The sequence below is a fragment of the Takifugu flavidus genome, chromosome 21 (genome assembly GCF_003711565.1).
Source record: "Takifugu flavidus isolate HTHZ2018 chromosome 21, ASM371156v2, whole genome shotgun sequence".
NCBI classification, from domain to species: Eukaryota; Metazoa; Chordata; class Actinopteri; order Tetraodontiformes; family Tetraodontidae; genus Takifugu; species Takifugu flavidus.
The window spans coordinates 1,638,548-1,656,563 of record NC_079540.1 but is presented as its reverse complement, the minus strand read 5'-3'; the positions used below and the strand labels follow the sequence as shown (position 1 = coordinate 1,656,563).

The following is an 18,016-nucleotide window of genomic DNA, read 5'->3' as shown; positions in this document are numbered from 1 at the left end:
AATATATCTCTACGCTATTAAATATATCTGCCTATGTGCACACGTTTCATTGATTCTTGTATGTCTTAAACGTAAAAAATGCAATTAAACTGAAATTTTATTAATTAAAAAGATAAAACTTGCAGAATACGTCAGCTGTGACGCAACGTATGTGCTGCCGTACCTCTGATTGGCTAGTCTGTCTGTCAATCAATCAGCAGGAAGTGTCGGATGAACCCGCCTTCGCCTTCATGTGAGAAAAAAAAGCTCGGATGGTTTCCTGGCATGCTGTCGTTAAGTTATTGTAGTTTGGTCGACACATTACTGTATACACAAAAATTCAATCATTAAAATGAATTCCCATATTTTACAGTCATTTTAAAACAGATTTATGGTCACAGACACATATCAATTATCTACAAAGACAAACTAAAGTCATTTCTATCATATGCCCAATGAGGAAAAAAGAGAAAGCACACATACAAATATATGCTTTAATAAAAAGCTGTAATATATAATTGAGACAGACATTCATTGGTTGTGTACAAGTACAAGCCCCAGTATAATTGCATTCTCTTTGATGATTGAAAAATCAAAATTTTGTGACATAAATTCTACAGTGCCACAGTTTTCTGTTAATTCCATTATTTGTAGCTTCAATTGTGTGAGATCACATTTGTCACTAACCACAGATATTAAAGGACAGTGTTGGTTTCACCTCCAGTGAAATGTCAGTAATGGAATTTTTAATCAGTTCAAAGATTTAGACCGAGGTAGACGAGCTAGCAGCGATGTGGTCATCCCCTGGATGGTAGGAAGCATACAGAGATCTGTTAGAGGCCAAATGAAGATCACCACCCCACACTGCTTTCTTTATTTTGTCCAATCACATCAGAGTGAGACAGAAATAAGATAGACGTTGACCTCGATACTTGGGTAATGTAAGTCACTATTTATGCCTCCACTCCTTCCAACTCAGGGGGAAGAGGGGATTTCGGGTGCTTGCTCTCAAAGTGCTGCTTGAAGGTTTTGGGGTCAGGCATCTGGGACTGCAGAAAGAGAGGAGAAATATTACTGAGGGACATGGCGAACAATTTTTCAACATAGCAAAACATTTCATACTGATCACCGGCAGCAGAATTTACTCATTAAATGGAAAGAAAAAGCCATCTCTGTGCCTTGGTTTAGGCCAGGGGTGGGCAAACATTTTGATTCGTGGGCCACAATGGGTTCTAACATTTGACAAAGGGGCCGGACCAGGAGCAGATGGATGGATGGAGTGCTTTGGTAACCTCACCTCATTGGAGAAAAAATACACATCTTGGGATATGGAGAAAACATGTGCTTTAATTTCAAATGAAAATGAAGAGAAGCATTACAACAAAATATCTGACTTTGGAATGAGTCTTAAAACACTTAAAATCAAATGAATAAAATGTGCCTTTTTAAAAAAAAATTAATAACCATTTCTATTTTAAAGCACTGAAAGTTCTGTTATCCTTCAGGATATCACCATCACTCTCCTCCTGACTGTCTTTTTTCTAGTGGGAAAACACCAGAATTGCAGTGAAAATTTAACATTAACAAGGTTTATTCATTTAATTTTTCAAGTTTGGCGGGCCGGATTAAAACGTTTAACGGGCCGCGTGTGGCCCCCGGGCCTTAGTTTGCCCATGCCTGGTTTAGGCTGTGGCAGCCTCGTGACACTCACCCTGCACACCGAGCAGGTGAACACCAACGCAGCCTTGGCTGCGCTCTTCTGATCGTGGCCTTTGGCTTTCTTCTGCTCTGCCTGTTTTTTGGCATTTCGCTGCTGAGACTGAATCTTCTGATGCCCACGCGTCATTTTAGAACTGAAGAAGAGGAGGAGAAATCGAGGGGAGAATACAACTTGAATTTGTGTGGGCACTTAATTATTGACCTACATCTATAAACTCACAGGAAAAGGTTGCATAATATTGTACTATGATCTTCTTGTGTGTTCAGTATCATTAAAGTTTGAACCAAACTGAAATGCTCTGCAGCTGGAAGGTGCACAGTAGTAATTACACAAAAGACATTAATGGAGAAAAGCATGTATTCTGTACATGCATGGCCACTTAAACTCCAAAACAGGTGCAACAACAAAAAGAACATGTAGAACATTTGTCTGTTAAAATGGCCAAGTAACTCCCACTTTCTATTAATAGCAGGTGGATGCTATTTGTCAGCTATTTAATCAGCGTTACTCTACACTGTTTCCCTAAGGAGCCATAGATTTAAACCAACACCGTATTGTCGCTAACTTCAATGGATTCGTAAATTATGTCTTCATTCTTATGAGGTTATATTCGTTTTTAGTAGATTGCCATCCCACTATTAAGATCTCGCCCCCCAGAAAGTATCAACATTTGATAAGGTAGATTTTTTTTTTTAAACTTTCACATTAGATGTAATAGTAACTTCTCGGTTAAGATATATTGGCGAGTCTCTGGGAGGAAGAAGGACTAATTACCTGTATTTAACTGACTCCTAATTATACCACATGTTAGCCAACATGCTAACGTTGGCTAACAGTAGCTATTTTGTAAGCTAGCCACCAACCGTACATTACTACTTCATTCTACAGCGAGGAAATATACATCAATGATACGATGATAATAACATCAACTTCGATGGTTTTAAAGCAGTTCTTACCTTTTTAGAAACCCCAGTGAACGTCAGATGCTATGGCGAGCAAAACTGAAGCTTCACAGCTGTTCACTTCCCTAAGACTGATGCTGTGTTCAAACACATCCGGTAAATTCCCACCAACAGCGTTCGTCTTTGTTTATGGGGAAAATACAATGACCACTTAAACAGTAAACACCTCCAAGACATCAAGTCGCACATTTCCGATTTACTTTGATTGTTTGTTGATTCCGCATCAATTACATATTACATTCTTATGAAAATGAGTTGCTGGGTAAGTATAATAAACTTGTGAACCTGAGTCTATATCGTTTATACGTCCGTAGAAGGAGTCAGTGAACGCACTCGTGTTTGTGGTTGGCTGAACATGATCAACATGTACTTACCCATGAGGGTAGCGGTGTTGCCCCCATGTGGCAGACATAGGTTACTGCAGGCTACACAACCCGACGTTTGACTAATCAGGCGCTGAAAGTCATCAAATTAATCCCGATATGTTGCATATTTACGATATCACCCGTATATTTATAACAACAACAACAAGTCTTATTGTATTTATATTTAATTCAGTTCTTAATCCAATATCTAGTATGTATTTATTCCATTAGTGTCGCATCCTTTGAGTTACACTCTGCAGTCTGCACCACTGGCCCTATGTCGTTATCAGAGTAGCTTGAGGTATTGAAACTTGTTCTTGTGACTGCATCATTTGGTAAAGATTATTTATAAATAGCATTTTGAACACATCTGTAATGATGCGTAGACACAGTGCAGCAGCTTATCACATGGCTGCATATGTCAGATCATGAAAAGTAAAAAAAAAAAAACAATGGAACTTTTCATGTCCACTCAACATTTGACTAAATCCAGCCAATATGTAAATTCCTCAGTTCACTTCAGTTATCACAGGACAGCAAACAGACCTGAATAGTCCCAAATGATCACTGTATATAAAGGCACAGGTAAAATCATTGTTTAGTTTGTCCTATTTACTAAAACTTATACATATACCATGTACCATCTATCCAGTCATGGTGTAACCCTTGCCTCTGCCGTAGTGTCACCACTATCCTAAGAGAAATTTTATCGTTGTGAGAAAAGTGTCCAGGCAGCCATTGTATCCCCATCCACCACCCTGAACCCCTCATCCCCTCCTGTCATAAAAAAGACAAACCTCCTTTCAGCCTTTTGTAAAAGGGGGGAAATAACTCTCAAGAGAGAAGGGTGTGATTATGCTTTCAGACAGTAATAGAAGAGAAGGGGGGAGAAAATAATGACAAAAGCCCACATTGCTCAAGAGGAACCACCCTGGAGGTTGCTGTGCAGAGACTTGCATCAGCTCTGGTTTGGGGTGCGGTTGTCCAGCCTGAGGGCCTGTGTGAAAACAAATCTTCCAGGTGTCAACTCTTCAATAATGGAGGAGAATTTTATCCGGCTGTTTTGTGCGCTACCTGAGATTCTCTTCCCACCGGGTTGCTTTAAACACAGGAAGGTGTGTTGTTGTTTTTTATTAATATATATAATTTGAGTTTTCGAGATCTGTAACTGCGATATTAAACAAATGATCACACGGGAAGAAGAAGAAATAGAAGAAGAAGAGCCGCTGGCTGAAAGAGAGAATGCTGTGGCTGAGAGAAGAGGAAGTTGTCTTTCATCTTCCTCTTCCTCCCTCCACCTGCCATCCCAGCTCTAACTTTATCCCTTGTGAACTAACAGGTTTCGCTGCTACCGTTGATTAGCCGCCATCACATGCCACAATGTTGCCAGACCAGTCAGGCTGTACACAAACCGTGACACACTCATCCACTTTCACTGTCACAGGCACACACACACACACTCACACACACACACACACACACGCACACACACACACACACACACACACACACACACACACACACACACACACACACACACACACACACACACACACACACACACACACACACACACATCCCCACATTGCTATCTTTGTGAGGAATCCCATGTACATAATGCATTCCCCAACCCCTTACTATCTAAACTAACCTCCTAACCTGGAAGCTGCCTGATGATAACCTCTTCCTTAAAAACATGTCTTGACTTTCAAACAGTCCTTTGAAGCTGTGAAGCCCAGGCAAAATGTCCTCACATCACAAGAATGTCCTCACTTTGCAGGTAGAATAATTATTGTATTCAAGTACCCCAACCGACTCATACTCACTCACACACACACACACACACACACACACAGCATCAGGGATGTTCTTTACTGTATGTTGTCCAACCTCGGTTTTGGTAAATCGTATGCAGTGAGACGGTGAGGTGTGGATCACCCCTTCAGGGGTGAAGAAGTTCACCTCTTACCACAACACACACACTCGCAGACATAAACACACACTTAATGGACTGAACAGCAGTGGATCAAGTGTCGGATCACGTTTTCTCTTCCGAGCGTGGGACGCGTTTGAAGGCAACGTGTTTTGCCCACTGGTTAATTACGAGGGTTTAAGATGTAATGTCTCTGTTACCATGCAATGTGTCAACAGCTAAAAAAAACAGGGCAAAAAACAGGGTTTTATATGACTTGATGCTCTGAAGGGAGACGTTAACATTTTTTACACATGAATGTTGGGATTTCTGCAGCTTCTAATTTTTTTCCAGATGACTTTGGTGTATTTTGGGACTTAAAAGCCACACATGGTGTGAAATGTAGTGACTTGAACTGCACAAATTAAGAGAAGCAGAAATGTTTTGTCATTATGTTTCTGTTGGCTGGTTCTGCCGGTCTGTCCTCACGTCAGCTGTGGGTTCCAGCACATAATCCTGGAATCCTGGCCAAGTCCTGACAAGCTGCTTCTCCTTGAGAAAAAACTCCAGGTATGTGGGATGCCTCATTCACCTCTCACACTGTCTGAGACTCACACGCGCACATTGGAAGGCATTCCCAGCCCCTGGTTTTCCAGTCCTGTGGCAACACGTATTCATCTGTCATATTTTTACATGTTTGACATTCCACATCATTATAAGTCAACCAGAAAATGATGGAGATTAAAAACAGCTTCTGGATCAGAAGAAATTTTAATTAAAGCCGTTGACAAATGTAGTGATAACAGACAATTGATCGTACCGCAGCTCCTTTTTAACCTCTTTTATCATTTTTTTTAAAATTTGTTTCACAGCTTCCATTTTGTATATTTCTGCCCGTTTTACTGTATTCTTTTCTGTCTTTGCCTCTTTTATTTAAATTGTCCTGCGCGTCTTCTCAGTCATTTAGTATCTTTGTGGTTGTTTTGTTCGTGTTGTGATTTGAAGTGTTCCTACAGTTGCTCCGTCTTACTCCTCCTGTCAAATCTCTGTGCAGTTGTATTTTGGATCTTGGTGCAACTTTTAACAATGTGTTCCTTCTCTTCAACCCCAAACACACATGAAACGCTTTTACAATTATTCTCTTTGACCTCCTTTGAATGATTTTTACATCTCTTCCTCTTTTGTCATTGTGCTTGATCCTTCTTTGTGTGTATGTGTGTGTGTGTGTGTGTGTTGTTGGGAGAAATTGACTCCACCTGTATTTATCTTGCAGTTCCATTTAAACACAAACAGAAAGAGGCCCAGGCAAGGCCCAGGTGCTCTGGAAAACAAATTAGACTAGGGAGGATAGTACTGCTCATCTCCAGGACACACACACACTCACACACACACAGTCCAACAGAATCTGAAGTTTAATTTTCAGTTTTCCATACAAGCTCGCCTGTAGGCATTCATAAGTAAAAGACTCCTCTTTGTCATGCAAACCTCCCAAAGGGATTAGAAGCTGCACCCCGACTTTTTATGGAAATCCAAACGACGTGTGTTTGTCCTGTTTGCACAGACAAGTTCACGTCTGTGCTGGGCTGGAATGAAAGCACAGGAATTCATAGTTCAAAGGTCTTTTTAATTTTAATCAAGGCTTGCATGTTGTAAATTACTGTATATATAATAATATAATAATCCTGTAAATTATTACATGCAGCGGTCATTAAGATTGTGAAACTGGTTGAGGAAAACTACGTTTAAAAAGTGGAAAATCCACTACTCACTGGTGGAGGTGACTAAACCCAGAATGTAAACATCCTCATCCTGCTGGCAAACACAGATTCTAATAAATGCTTTATAAGGAAAATTGAATGGAATCACTCAAACATCCTTTTAACTGGGCTCAACTCTAGAAAAAATGTTTTTGTTATTTTGAAATTAGGATTTAGAGTCAGCAGTCAGAAAATGCCCCCCCCTCCCCCCCAGTACTGCACACACATTGTTTGTTCTGACAGGTTAGTCCCAAACACTGGGATCCCCTCACACAATGGCCTTCATTAAGGGGGACAATGGCATTGTGTCATCTAATGATAGAACCCCTCCCTGCCTTCTGTCCGCCCCAAGATTACCTGGAGCACAGACACGGATGAGCCGGGGGGTTGACAGGTTAAATCAGAGGAAGGGAGGTACAGGGAGTCAATTCAGCCATACTGACAGGTTACACACACTCTATATGATCAAACACAAGACATTCAGGGTGTCAAAGGAACATTCCATCTTCACCAGAATCATCAGATTCCATGTGCTGGATCGTGGACTGCAGATAATTTCTTGAAGATTATTTTTCCTTGTTAGTTGTATCAACAATTAAACCGCCAAGTTCTCGAAAATCAAACCTTGGAATATGAAAGAGAAGAAAGGAAAGAGCAAAGTTAATATTATCCATCCAACACGTGATTGTGACCTGTCTATTATAGTGGCACGGAATTACTATATTTAAGTTAATATTATATAATGTTATGACATCTGCCGGAAGATTTTCGTACAATTGATTCTCCTCTGCTGTGTTGTTACGAAGCTCTCTTTCTGCTCGCAGGTGAGGTGGGCCTCTACCTGCGTCCCCGTCCTCTCAGCCAATCAGAGCGCCGCGCCGCGCCGCGGCGGCCAATCAGCGGCGGACTCGCCCCCCACCCGCCATCCTTCCCGCAGTGAAAGAATTCCAGCCTGTCGACCGCACAGCCATTAAAAACAAAGCCAAAGCAAATATTAAAATGCACACGACAGCAGGATGTGCCTCCATAAGTCTCAATCCGCGCACAAATAAGGCGTAAGTGGCGCGAGTGGGATTATTGGCTGCGGGGACAAAAGCGGCGTCACCTGCCAGGTGGAGAGGCAGGCTGAGAGAGGGGCAGGGAGGGGAGAAAAGAAGCGGGGCGAGAAGAAGTCGACTTACCTGTAGCCCAACTTCTGGCACCTCACTCTCGTTATTACCTGCTCCGACTTGAAAGTCCAGTTTCACAAGGAAGAATCGCGGAGGAAGCAAAATATGTCACAGGAGACAGACAAGTAAGTGATCGAGCCGGAAGATCTGTGGGCATTTCACCTTTGGAGGGCAAATTCGTTTTCGGCTCTGTCCTTTCCACCACCACTCCCCTCCACCCCCCCTATTCCTCAGATTTAAAGCAACTTTTCAGCTGGGATCGGGTCCGATTTTTAGAAATAAAAGCGCGTGCTCGCGTTACCTGTTGCGCAGGTGTGACAGAAATTAAACTTTTTAAAAGGAGGCGCTCTTGTCGGCGCCGCAGATCTCATTAGAGCGGAATTCGCCATTTTTTACTGATGGAAATGTCCGCAGCCTGCAACGACCGACTTTTGTCCAACTCTTTAGAGGATTTAGAGATCAGGTTGGACTTTTGCGGGGCTGAATATCCATCTTATTGCGGCCTCGGTGCGTGTGTGGATGGAGACAGCTTGCCTGACATACTGACTTCAGGGGTCCTCAGTACAAAATTCAATGGGAATATTGTGTCGCTCATAAACATTTTAATTGCGCTATTTTTTTTCAATTTCATACTTTTTTTGTTTGTTTTCCCGTGTCCCATAAATGATTAAATGTCAAAGAGGAAATGTAACCTAATTAAATAGACTTATTATTGTAATTGGACGGCCTTATTATTATGTAACACGTGTTTTATCGTTTAAAAAACGACTATTTCGCCACTCGGCTGTAATATATTGTACTTTTTTACACAAATATCAGGCGCCGTTTGGTGTCACCTGTCCGCAGGTGTGGTCACCTTTAACAAAGCTTTACAGTGGAGACCATTCTATAATAGGTACTATTCTGGAAAAACGCGTTTTAAAAGCACTAAGTGATGTGTATGGAGAGATTAGTCTTAATTACGACATCTGACACGATGCTACGTTACCTCCACATAACGCTATCATGTCATCAGTGACGTCAGAGGCGTAGCATGTCGTGTCAGTTCCGCAATAACAGAAAATATGAGCTGTAAATGTGTTTCCGCGTATTTCAAAACTTAAAGAACGACCTCTTCCATATGAGAAATGTCCTTGTTTACATTATAAATCCCTTTTCGGAGTTTAAAAGGACGTGTGACGTCATTGTTCTGTATTTATGAGTGCGTCTTGACAGGGAAGGAGCCTCTTTTGTGACGGCTGACTTCAAAGCCTCAGAGTGACAGGAGTGTGTGTTTAACTGCCCTGTGATCTCCACTTAAGTGGGACTAAGGAGCCCGTGTGCACACACCAAACACACACAAATTGGGTTGACATCTATAATTTAATCCCTTCATCTGTTATTTTCTGTCAGCCGCAATTTGTTTGATATAAACAGGGAAAAGTTTTTATTCAGATCAGCAGATCTGTGAACTTCCTTGTGTGTGTGTGTGTGTGTGTGTGTGTGTGTGTGTGTGTGTGTGTGTGTGTGTGTGTGTGTGTGTGTGTCAGTAAGCGTCTGGTCGTAGTGGTCCCCAATGAGAGCTCCTACCCCTCGGTGCGCCGGGCGTACACCAGCGAGGACGAGGCATGGCGGTCCTACCTGGAGAACCCGCTAACGGCGGCCACCAAGGCCATGATGAGCATCAACGGGGACGAGGACAGCGCCAACGCCCTGGGCCTGCTGTACGACTACTACAAGGTCCGATCCCGTAATCTCGAACCCTCATCGCTTCATTTACATCAAACCTATTTCATGCAGCGAATTTTTTCCCCCTCTGCAGGTGCCAAAAGAAAAAAGGCTCCTTCCCGTTTCCAAAGTGTCTGAAATAACAGAGGAGCAGGAGAAGAGGTGGGGATTTTCAAATTAAAAGCGTGAAAACAGACAAAATCTATATGCATTTTGGATTGTTGCTAACTAATGTACAAAATGTCGCACGTGTGGACCTGTAAAAATCATGAGATAATATAAAATTAAATAAAAATGCATAATTTTCTATTCATAAAATTATATATATTTGTACAGAAAAAAAGAGAACTATACTTCTTTTAGGGAGAAAAAGTAGAAACTAAAGTCAGATTTATGTTAGTAAATGGCAACATTTTAAAATCTACTTAAAAAATAAATAAAATAGTATTTAGTCAGAATGTAGTTAATTACTTTAGATTCAGACTGGAGATTAATGATGTTTATTTAATGGCTCTTAATACGAAGCACGTCATATTCACTCAGGTCAACGCTGACGAGCAATCCCAGCAGCCAAAGCGAGGCGGAGACGGTGGACAACCACGTCCAGGTCCTCAAATCTGTCCCCGTTAACCTCTCCTTGAGCACGGAGGAGGCCAAACGGGAGCCGTTCACCGGCTCCTCGGGGCCGGCGGGGGCAGCGGGAGACGGGGTTTCCTCCACTCTGACGGTGGTGAAGGCCGAGATGTACGCGCCCGTGTTTATGGCCGGAACGGGGCTGCATTACAGGATGGAGGAGGAAGAGCCGGCGTCCAGGGTGATATATGAACACAACCCCTACGACGTGACCACCGTCGGCCACAGCTCCTACGTCAAAGAGGACCAGCAGAGTCCGCCGGACAGCCCGTACGAGGAGGAGCGGGACGGGGTAAGGACAGACCACTAAAGGGGACCTTGTTTGGCAGTTCCGTGTGGCTCGTTGTGACAGTAATCATGGTTTTTCCTCACTTATATCATTGTCCAACCAGTTCCTCTCAGGCCTTGATATTGTCCTGAACTGGTTTCCTCATTCTGTGTTTTGGCTTCCTTCTCAGCATAAGTACCACACGCCATCCGCTCTGGAGACAGATGACTTCTTATTCCCTCAGGAGAGAATGTAAGTTCAGTCTGCACCTTTTTGGTTGCTTATATTTGCCGTATCATCAAATCCTTTGGTTTCAACTCTGTGGTTGGCGCCTGCAGCGACAGCTTCCAGTACACGCTGGACGCCACTCGCTCCCTGCGGCAGAAGCAGGGCGAGGTTCCGATGACCTATCTGAACAAAGGCCAGTTCTACGCCGTGACCCTCAACGAGCTCAGCGCCAACAAACGCCTCCGACAGCCCATCAGCAAAGTCCGGGTTAGTCCGCCATGTTGCTGTTTGCTCTTCCCATTAGTCTATGTGCAGTTAGCTATTGCTAGCCTACAGCAAAGGCAGAGGTACAGGTAGTTCTTTGATCTATGACCCAGAACTTTTCCAACTATATTCAGAAATTTGTGTCATTAAAGAGACGGAGCTTTGTCTCGTTTTGTTTGGTCTCATTTTTGACCCATTATTTGATTAGGAAAGAACTCTCTTTCCACTGTAGGCTTGCTATAGCACCTTTGAAAATCCTCCTCTGAGTGAAGAACCACCATGGTGTGCGATATAACGCTTTTCTCCCCAACAGAGCGTCATCATGGTGGTGTTCAGTGAGGACAAGAACCGAGACGAGCAGCTAAAATACTGGAAGTACTGGCACGCCCGGCAGCATACGGCCAAACAGAGAGTCTTAGACATCGGTAAGTCCGAGACAGAACTGTTAAAACACAGGGCTAATTCAAAGTGTGTAAACTCTGCTAGCACAATGGGCGATCGCGCTAAGAGCAAAACAAGCCCCCACCCAAGGACTGCTCCGTGCTTCCTCAGCTCCACGCCCAGATCTCTTAATGTTGCTGTTGTTGGGACACACGAGAGATAAACCCCTAATCTCCTCAACATGGGATGTGATATTGAGCGAAACCGAGACGCGAGGGGCAAATCCGGCTAATCCAAAGCGACGCGGCCTTCTCTGCTCCCCCCCTCCAGACTGACCTTTTCGGCTGCGCTTTGTTCTCTGGTGATGGATTTGAATTTGAACTGGCGCTTCGGTAATTGTGTGCGAGAAGCTTGTAGGCGGCGAGCGTTTGACAAGCTCGGGCCTGCAAGGTGGGCCAAGATTCAGAGGTATGTGGAAGACTTTAGGATGGGCGACACACAAACACCTGCACACCTATGCACACGCGCATATACACAGCTTGTTGGGACAGAGAAAGGAATGCTAGCCACACTGTTATCGTCTGTGGTTCCAGTCTGTGAGGTAAATCTCGCTAAATTTAGATCTTTATCTAGATTCCTGCCGTTGTTCCCTGCGTTGGGATTACAATGGAAAAACAACTTGATCTGGGAGAGATTAAAATTCGTAGCCACCAAAATTGTTCCCGCTCTTCATTTGGTGGCAAAAGTTCAAATTTTTTCATGGAGTTATCGATGCTATGTGGAACAGATTGATAGCTACACTGGGAGTAACCAGTAACAGAAGTAAGATAAAGAGGGATGGCGATGTCTTGTTGGCGAGGTCAAAGATTCCCCCGACTGCTTGGCTGGCTCTAAACGCATCTATTTATTTCACACCAGATGTGTTTTTTAAAGAAATGGGCTTTGCTAAGCAACGTGATGCTAGTGCGGTGATCTAGCAACAGTTGTTGGACGGCGGTGGGCGTGTCCATCATATCGGATGTCTCATGGAAGGGAGGCGTCCCGTTTGTGTGGCGTCCTGCGGCGAGCCCAACAGGGTGAACGTTATTTCCATCACACTGCCGCATGCAGGTGGAACCGGCATCCCCGGCTTGAACACAAGGTTCCCGTGTTGGATGGTTTAAAACGCTCGTTTTCTAGTTTACTTTTCGCCTGTTTTGCATGAAGTTGCTGATTTCTTTCATCATTGGCGGCTGTTGGTGTAAATAAAGGGCAGTTTTCTCTTGAATATCATTGGATACACATTTGACTAATTTACCTATTTGAGAAAACCTTCCTCCTGAATGTTCAGGCAGTAAAATGACAACCCCCCCCACCCTGGACCTAGGTCGGTCTGTATTCTGATGCAACCCGAAACCATCCACAGAACTGATCTGAATGGTGGTGGAGGGTTTGTAGAGGGGGTGGTGGGTGGTTGGGGTTGTTACCGTGGCCCTGGGCCGCGTCCCAGAATGGATCATTTGTGCGGGGTTATCTAACAGGATGCTGGCAGGTCGCATGTCGATGCCCGCCTGGTTGCACTTTGTTGCACCTCTTAACGAACCAGGAAGTGTTGCCGTGGTGAGACAGGAGGAGGGATGCTGCTCAGCAAACATTCTTCTTCTTCTTCTTCTTCAGTTTTTCCAGTTAGTGCACGCTGGAGTGAAGGGTTAATGTGTTGCTGGGACGCAGGAACTCCTGAATTCCTCTTGAATCTGCCTTTGGGTAGACCGCTGATCCGAATCTGCTGCACCCAGATGTGCAAACACCGCTGCTACGCGAGAACGCATTTACAATCCCCGACTTGACTGCGTGACCTTTATTTCTCTTAGAAATTGACAAAAACCCAACCGTTCCACCGTCTCTGCCTCCGATATCGATTCCTCCCAGCGTGTCCCGTGTTTTACACTTAAAGTCCAGTTTGTTTTCTCACGGCTCCAGAGAGGCCTTTTCTTTAGTGCGCTCGGAGCCACGTCGCCTCCCGCGCTTCCCCCCGCTGCCTTTGAAGCCTTTAACAGCTTGTTTGCCCAACCTGATAAGGCTTTATCACCCCAAATGGAAGCGTGCTGTTTGACTTTTTAACTCAACAAGCAATAGCTGCCTACTTGACCACTTCAATCGAAGTGCTTTCCGTCTGTTGCTGCAGCGGACTACAAGGAGAGCTTCAACACCATCAGCAACATCGAGGAAATCGCCTACAACGCCATCTCCTTCACCTGGGACGTCAACGAAGAAGCCAAGGTAAAATCGCCACAGACGTCAGCGCAAGTTTACCCAGAAACTCTCTGAAGGTGTGTTTTGGATCCGAGAGGAGCCGTTAGACAGGTTTTTTGTGATTTTATTGGCAAACAGAAACTTGATCTAGACAGACTGGCCTGTGTTTCTGTGGAAAAGAATGGTAAGATTAAAACGCTAACGCTAACGTGTGTTTTCAGTAACGCCGGACAATGTTGTGCCCTCTGTTTGTCTGGTCTCTGTTTGTCCTTAGATGGAGCCATGTCAGTGTTTGAATGCCAGACCCCCCTACACACACACACACACACACACACACACACACACACACAGAGCAAGCCCCGTCCCCACCCTTCGTTGTTTGTTTTGCCCTCATTTCTTTGAGAATGCATTGTAAAAGTCTCTCAGAGACAAAGACGCCATAGAGGAAATCCAAGCACACGTCTCTGGGCTAATATTGACTCTGTTCTCGCTCGCTTTCGTTTAATTTATCGAAGAGCTGGAATAGATCGAGAACAGGTGCAACCGCCCAGAATTGTCCAACACCTTTTCCTGTCGAGTTGATACAGACCGAAGAGTTTCATGTAGCTGGGTTTCCTGAACGTTTTAACGAAGCTAATTCAATTTTATGAGTAGGAATTATGGTCTTTTTACACATTTTTTAAATCAAAGATCTGTGTTGTTACCTATGCATTATATTGAGAGGTAAATGTCTTTTTTATTGGGAAAAAATAAGCAAACATGATCATTTTTACTGCTTCAGAAAACAAATCGTGTCGCATTGCATCAAGAAATATGATCAGACTAGTGAAGTGGAATGCAAACCATGTTAGTAGATGTAGCTTTGGTATCAAAAAACAAGCTTTTTGAAGTTTTGTTTTTGTACACGGTGCTAGCATCATTTCCCGTCTCAGTCACATGATCGTCATTTGATCACCACACCAGGATGTTTCGGTTATTTTGCTCGGGGACTCGGTTTGTTAAGGTCAAACATAATCTTCCTACACCAGCAAGGAAGAAGGAATTTTTCCTCAGTTATTTGTACCTTTAGGCACTGAAGAGAAGGAGGGATGATGCATAACAAAGGACCCTTGTCAGTTTTGTGACTACGCATCCTTAATGGGAGACTGTATCGTATAGACTCCAACACACACCACCTACGTAGCCGAATAGCAAACCACTGGTGGCTTTTATCGGCCAGAAGAAAAACAATTTTTCCTGGTCCCTGTCTTTGTCAGATCTTCATCACAGTCAACTGTCTGAGCACGGACTTCTCCTCTCAGAAGGGGGTGAAAGGTCTTCCTCTCATGATCCAGATCGACACTTACAGCTACAACAACCGCAGCAACAAGCCGCTGCACCGAGCGTACTCACAGATCAAGGTGTTCTGCGACAAGGTGAGAGATCGCCTCCCTCCTAATGAGATACAAGCAAATTTGTCTTGATCTTTGTTGTTCGAAACAATTGAGGATGGATCTGACTGGGTTACAGGAAGCAGAGGGAGAGAATAAAATTGTGACCGCAGTTCTCCCTCTAGTGGTCTCTCAAAAACACTGAACCTCTGAAAAAACCTGAACACACACATACACACATACTCGCATTGCAGGTTTTCACAGACATAACAAGTTACTCAACTATCAACCTAACAGTACCCGAATCCAAACCTAAACCCAATTCTAACCTCAACCCTAAAGCCATGTCTCAAATACCCTCAGACAGTCCCTTGAATTTGTGGGACCCAGCAAACGGGCCCCAATTTTCTAGTGGAATACACAGTATGTAGCAATGATGAGGATGCACATAGACACACGTAATTCACATAGACGCACTAATTCATCATTAAATGTTAGCATACAGAGAGGTCATACATCAAAGATGAGTTTATAGAGGTGTGTAATTTTCAGGTCACCTAAAGTTCAAGTTTGGTGTCCTTGAGCAAGGTCAATGTAATAACTGCAAATCTTTGTGTGTGTGTGTGTGTGTGTGTGCGTGCGTGCTTTGTCAGGGAGCAGAGAGGAAAATACGAGACGAGGAGAGGAAACTGCTCCGCAAGAAATCAAAAGGTTTGAGGTCCTTCCTGTAACGATTGCGACCATACGACCAGGACGTCTTGTGTCAGAAGGTAAAACAAGCCCGACAGTCCAGCTGAGGATGTTTGTCTCTTCAGGGAAAGATGGCGGCGTGGGCGTGATAACCATTCCCAAGAAGTCGGACACCACCTTCTTTAAGACCCTGACCAACCTGGAGGCTCAGCCGGTGCTCTTCATCCCCGACGTCCACTTTGGGAACCTGCAGAGGGCCGGACAGGTAGGACACACATTCCCAAGAGGACAAACCTGACAAATATTCTACTTTTTTTTGGAAATGACTTGTTTAGTTAAAAAGGTAAAGGGGATAATATGAAGAAATCATTGGGCGTTATTAAAATATGAACATTCACAAACCCGATTTTTTGCTTCCAGGTCTTTGCCTTCAACACAGAGGAGATTGAGCGAGACGGGTGAGTGTGTGTGTTTTAGTTTCCACCAGGCTGTACGGATGCATGGTAGGCAAATCAGGGCAGCTAGACCACAGACGCACAGACTGACGCATACGCTACGTGGGGATTTCAGGGGCGTGCTGGTGAAGAGGATGTTCCGGCCGTCCGATGAAGATTTGTGTCCATCGCCCCACAAACAGCTCAAAGAGGACACACAGAAAAGAGGTTTGTGGACGGAAGGAGCCGATTAACATGTGCGACGGCTCCCCTCTGACCTTTAACTCCTGGCTGCAGTGCTGCTGTACGTAAGGAAAGAGACGGACGAAGTGTTCGACGCGCTGATGCTGAAGTCACCGACTCTGGGGGGCCTGATGGATGCTGTAAGGGCAGCGCAGTCACGCCAGTCGACGGCGAGGCGGGCTCCTTTTCAAACCGGTGTCATCTGTCTTTTGTAGATATCTGAGAAATACGGCGTGCCGACGGAGAGGATAGCCAAAGTGTACAAGAAAAGTAAAAAAGGGTGCGTGAGGGTGCATGTTCCAGATGACCGTTTTCACTGAATTTCACAAAAAAACTGCGACTTTTTGTGGTTTTTCAAAGCTGGCTAAGTTGCCGTGTTTTAAATAATCTGTAGTTTGTATACAAACATGCTAATGACTAATAGCTAGTGTGATGTTTAACCCCAAAACAAAGGTAAAAGTTTTTGTTTGATGGAACAAATATCGATGAAATAAAGCTAGACTTCAGAAACGCTAAACTAAAAGGCATTGGTGAAAGGCTAGAAACAATGAGTGAAATTAGCATCTCAGGTTCAGGAATTGAGGATTTTAGCGGCGTTTTTGTGGTCGTAGTTTCATTCCACAATCATGAAATGGTGTCTCGTGACGCAGGATCCTGGTGAACATGGACGACAACATCATCGAGCATTACTCCAACGAAGACACCTTCATCCTCGACATCGACAGCTACGCCGACGCGCTGAAGATCACGCTGACGGAGATCTGAGAGCCTGCCAGCCGACCCGAAGGCCTGCAGGTCGAGGCTGGAATGTAAAGCTGTGATTGCTGGTTGGCCATCATCTACAGGGTTGCTATTGATTGGCTAATAAGCTGACTGACAGTATTGGAGACAGGCTGTCTGTTACACTATGAAGTCGTATTCTCTGTGCAGGAGAGACGACGCCGGTTAATTGACATTACAGAAACAGACTCACACCATCATCCCCTGCATAGGTGCGAGGCGAACCAACGCGCCGCATCCTCCGCAGTCTTAGTTGTAAAAAGAGAATTGTACTTTTATTGTCGCTGTACAGTCTCGTGTTTCTTTGCCAAATCAGGATCGGTCTCAGAAATTGCCTAAAACGTTGCAGCCACAGCTTGGATTAGTTTGTAAAGACACTTAGCAGCTATTTTTGCATGTCTGATGTTTTGCATTATTGTTAGTGTTATTTATTAATACTTTGTTCACATTTCTTTAGTATTTCATCCAAAAATTTCAAGTACTTTTAGTGACTTCATGTCATAGTCACCCGCCCTCGGTGAGAGAACTACAGGACTTTTTTTCTTTTACACGGCTGAGCTCTTTTTAAGCTATCAAAATGGAAGCAAGTGGTATTTTTTAGGACACTACTTGAGATTTTGACGACTCGATACACATGAACAGGAGAGGTGGCACTTGTTGATGTACTTGATCCTGCTGAAAAACGTAATAAAGATGCCAGTCGATGAGTCGTGGTTGGATTCTACAGCAGCGCTGGCAAGTCCTCAACGCTGACCTTTGATAGCTAAATAAAAGGGATGGAGCATATTTTGTGCACATTGTGCCCATTTAGAATCATTACAGTTTGGTGTGCTGGTAGCAGGAGAGGTGCCACGATACCTTTAGAGTACTACCCGGGTACCTTTAGGCAAAGTACCCAACCCCAATAGGCTGGATCCGCTCC

At 44.1% G+C, this 18,016-nt stretch overlaps 2 protein-coding genes and 1 long non-coding RNA gene across 6 annotated transcripts; 1 reads left to right on the top strand and 2 right to left on the bottom strand.

The window, feature by feature from the left end:
- Positions 1–459: 459 nt before the first annotated feature.
- znf706 (zinc finger protein 706) lies at positions 460–2,962 on the bottom strand. 2 transcript variants are annotated; one of them, XM_057021648.1, is made up of 4 exons: positions 2,656–2,962; positions 1,691–1,832; positions 904–1,028; positions 460–783 (listed from the first exon to the last, which is right to left on the bottom strand). In XM_057021648.1, the coding sequence occupies exons 2-3, from the start codon at positions 1,823–1,825 to the stop codon at positions 933–935; spliced, it is 231 nt and encodes a 76-aa protein (XP_056877628.1). In that variant the 5' UTR covers positions 1,826–1,832; positions 2,656–2,962; the 3' UTR covers positions 460–783; positions 904–932. The 2 variants fall into 2 exon arrangements, with proteins under 2 accessions (XP_056877628.1, XP_056877627.1); XM_057021647.1 differs by having other exon boundaries at positions 460–1,028.
- Positions 2,963–6,541: 3,579 nt separating this feature from the next.
- LOC130518199 (uncharacterized) lies at positions 6,542–8,171 on the bottom strand. 3 transcript variants are annotated; one of them, XR_008947957.1, is made up of 3 exons: positions 7,877–8,171; positions 7,415–7,647; positions 6,542–7,319 (listed from the first exon to the last, which is right to left on the bottom strand). It is a non-coding gene; the product is annotated as an uncharacterized LOC130518199 (long non-coding RNA). The 3 variants fall into 3 exon arrangements; XR_008947956.1 differs by having other exon boundaries at positions 7,470–7,647; XR_008947958.1 differs by lacking the exon at positions 7,415–7,647.
- Positions 7,660–17,799, top strand: grhl2b (grainyhead-like transcription factor 2b). Its single transcript, XM_057020608.1, has 16 exons — positions 7,660–7,989; positions 9,394–9,583; positions 9,666–9,733; positions 10,115–10,496; positions 10,663–10,724; positions 10,811–10,967; positions 11,278–11,389; positions 13,510–13,604; positions 14,834–14,992; positions 15,601–15,658; positions 15,763–15,902; positions 16,058–16,095; positions 16,208–16,299; positions 16,369–16,454; positions 16,530–16,594; positions 16,965–17,799. The coding sequence occupies exons 1-16, from the start codon at positions 7,970–7,972 to the stop codon at positions 17,077–17,079; spliced, it is 1,839 nt and encodes a 612-aa protein (XP_056876588.1). The 5' UTR covers positions 7,660–7,969; the 3' UTR covers positions 17,080–17,799.
- The last annotated feature ends 217 nt before the right edge of the window (positions 17,800–18,016 follow it).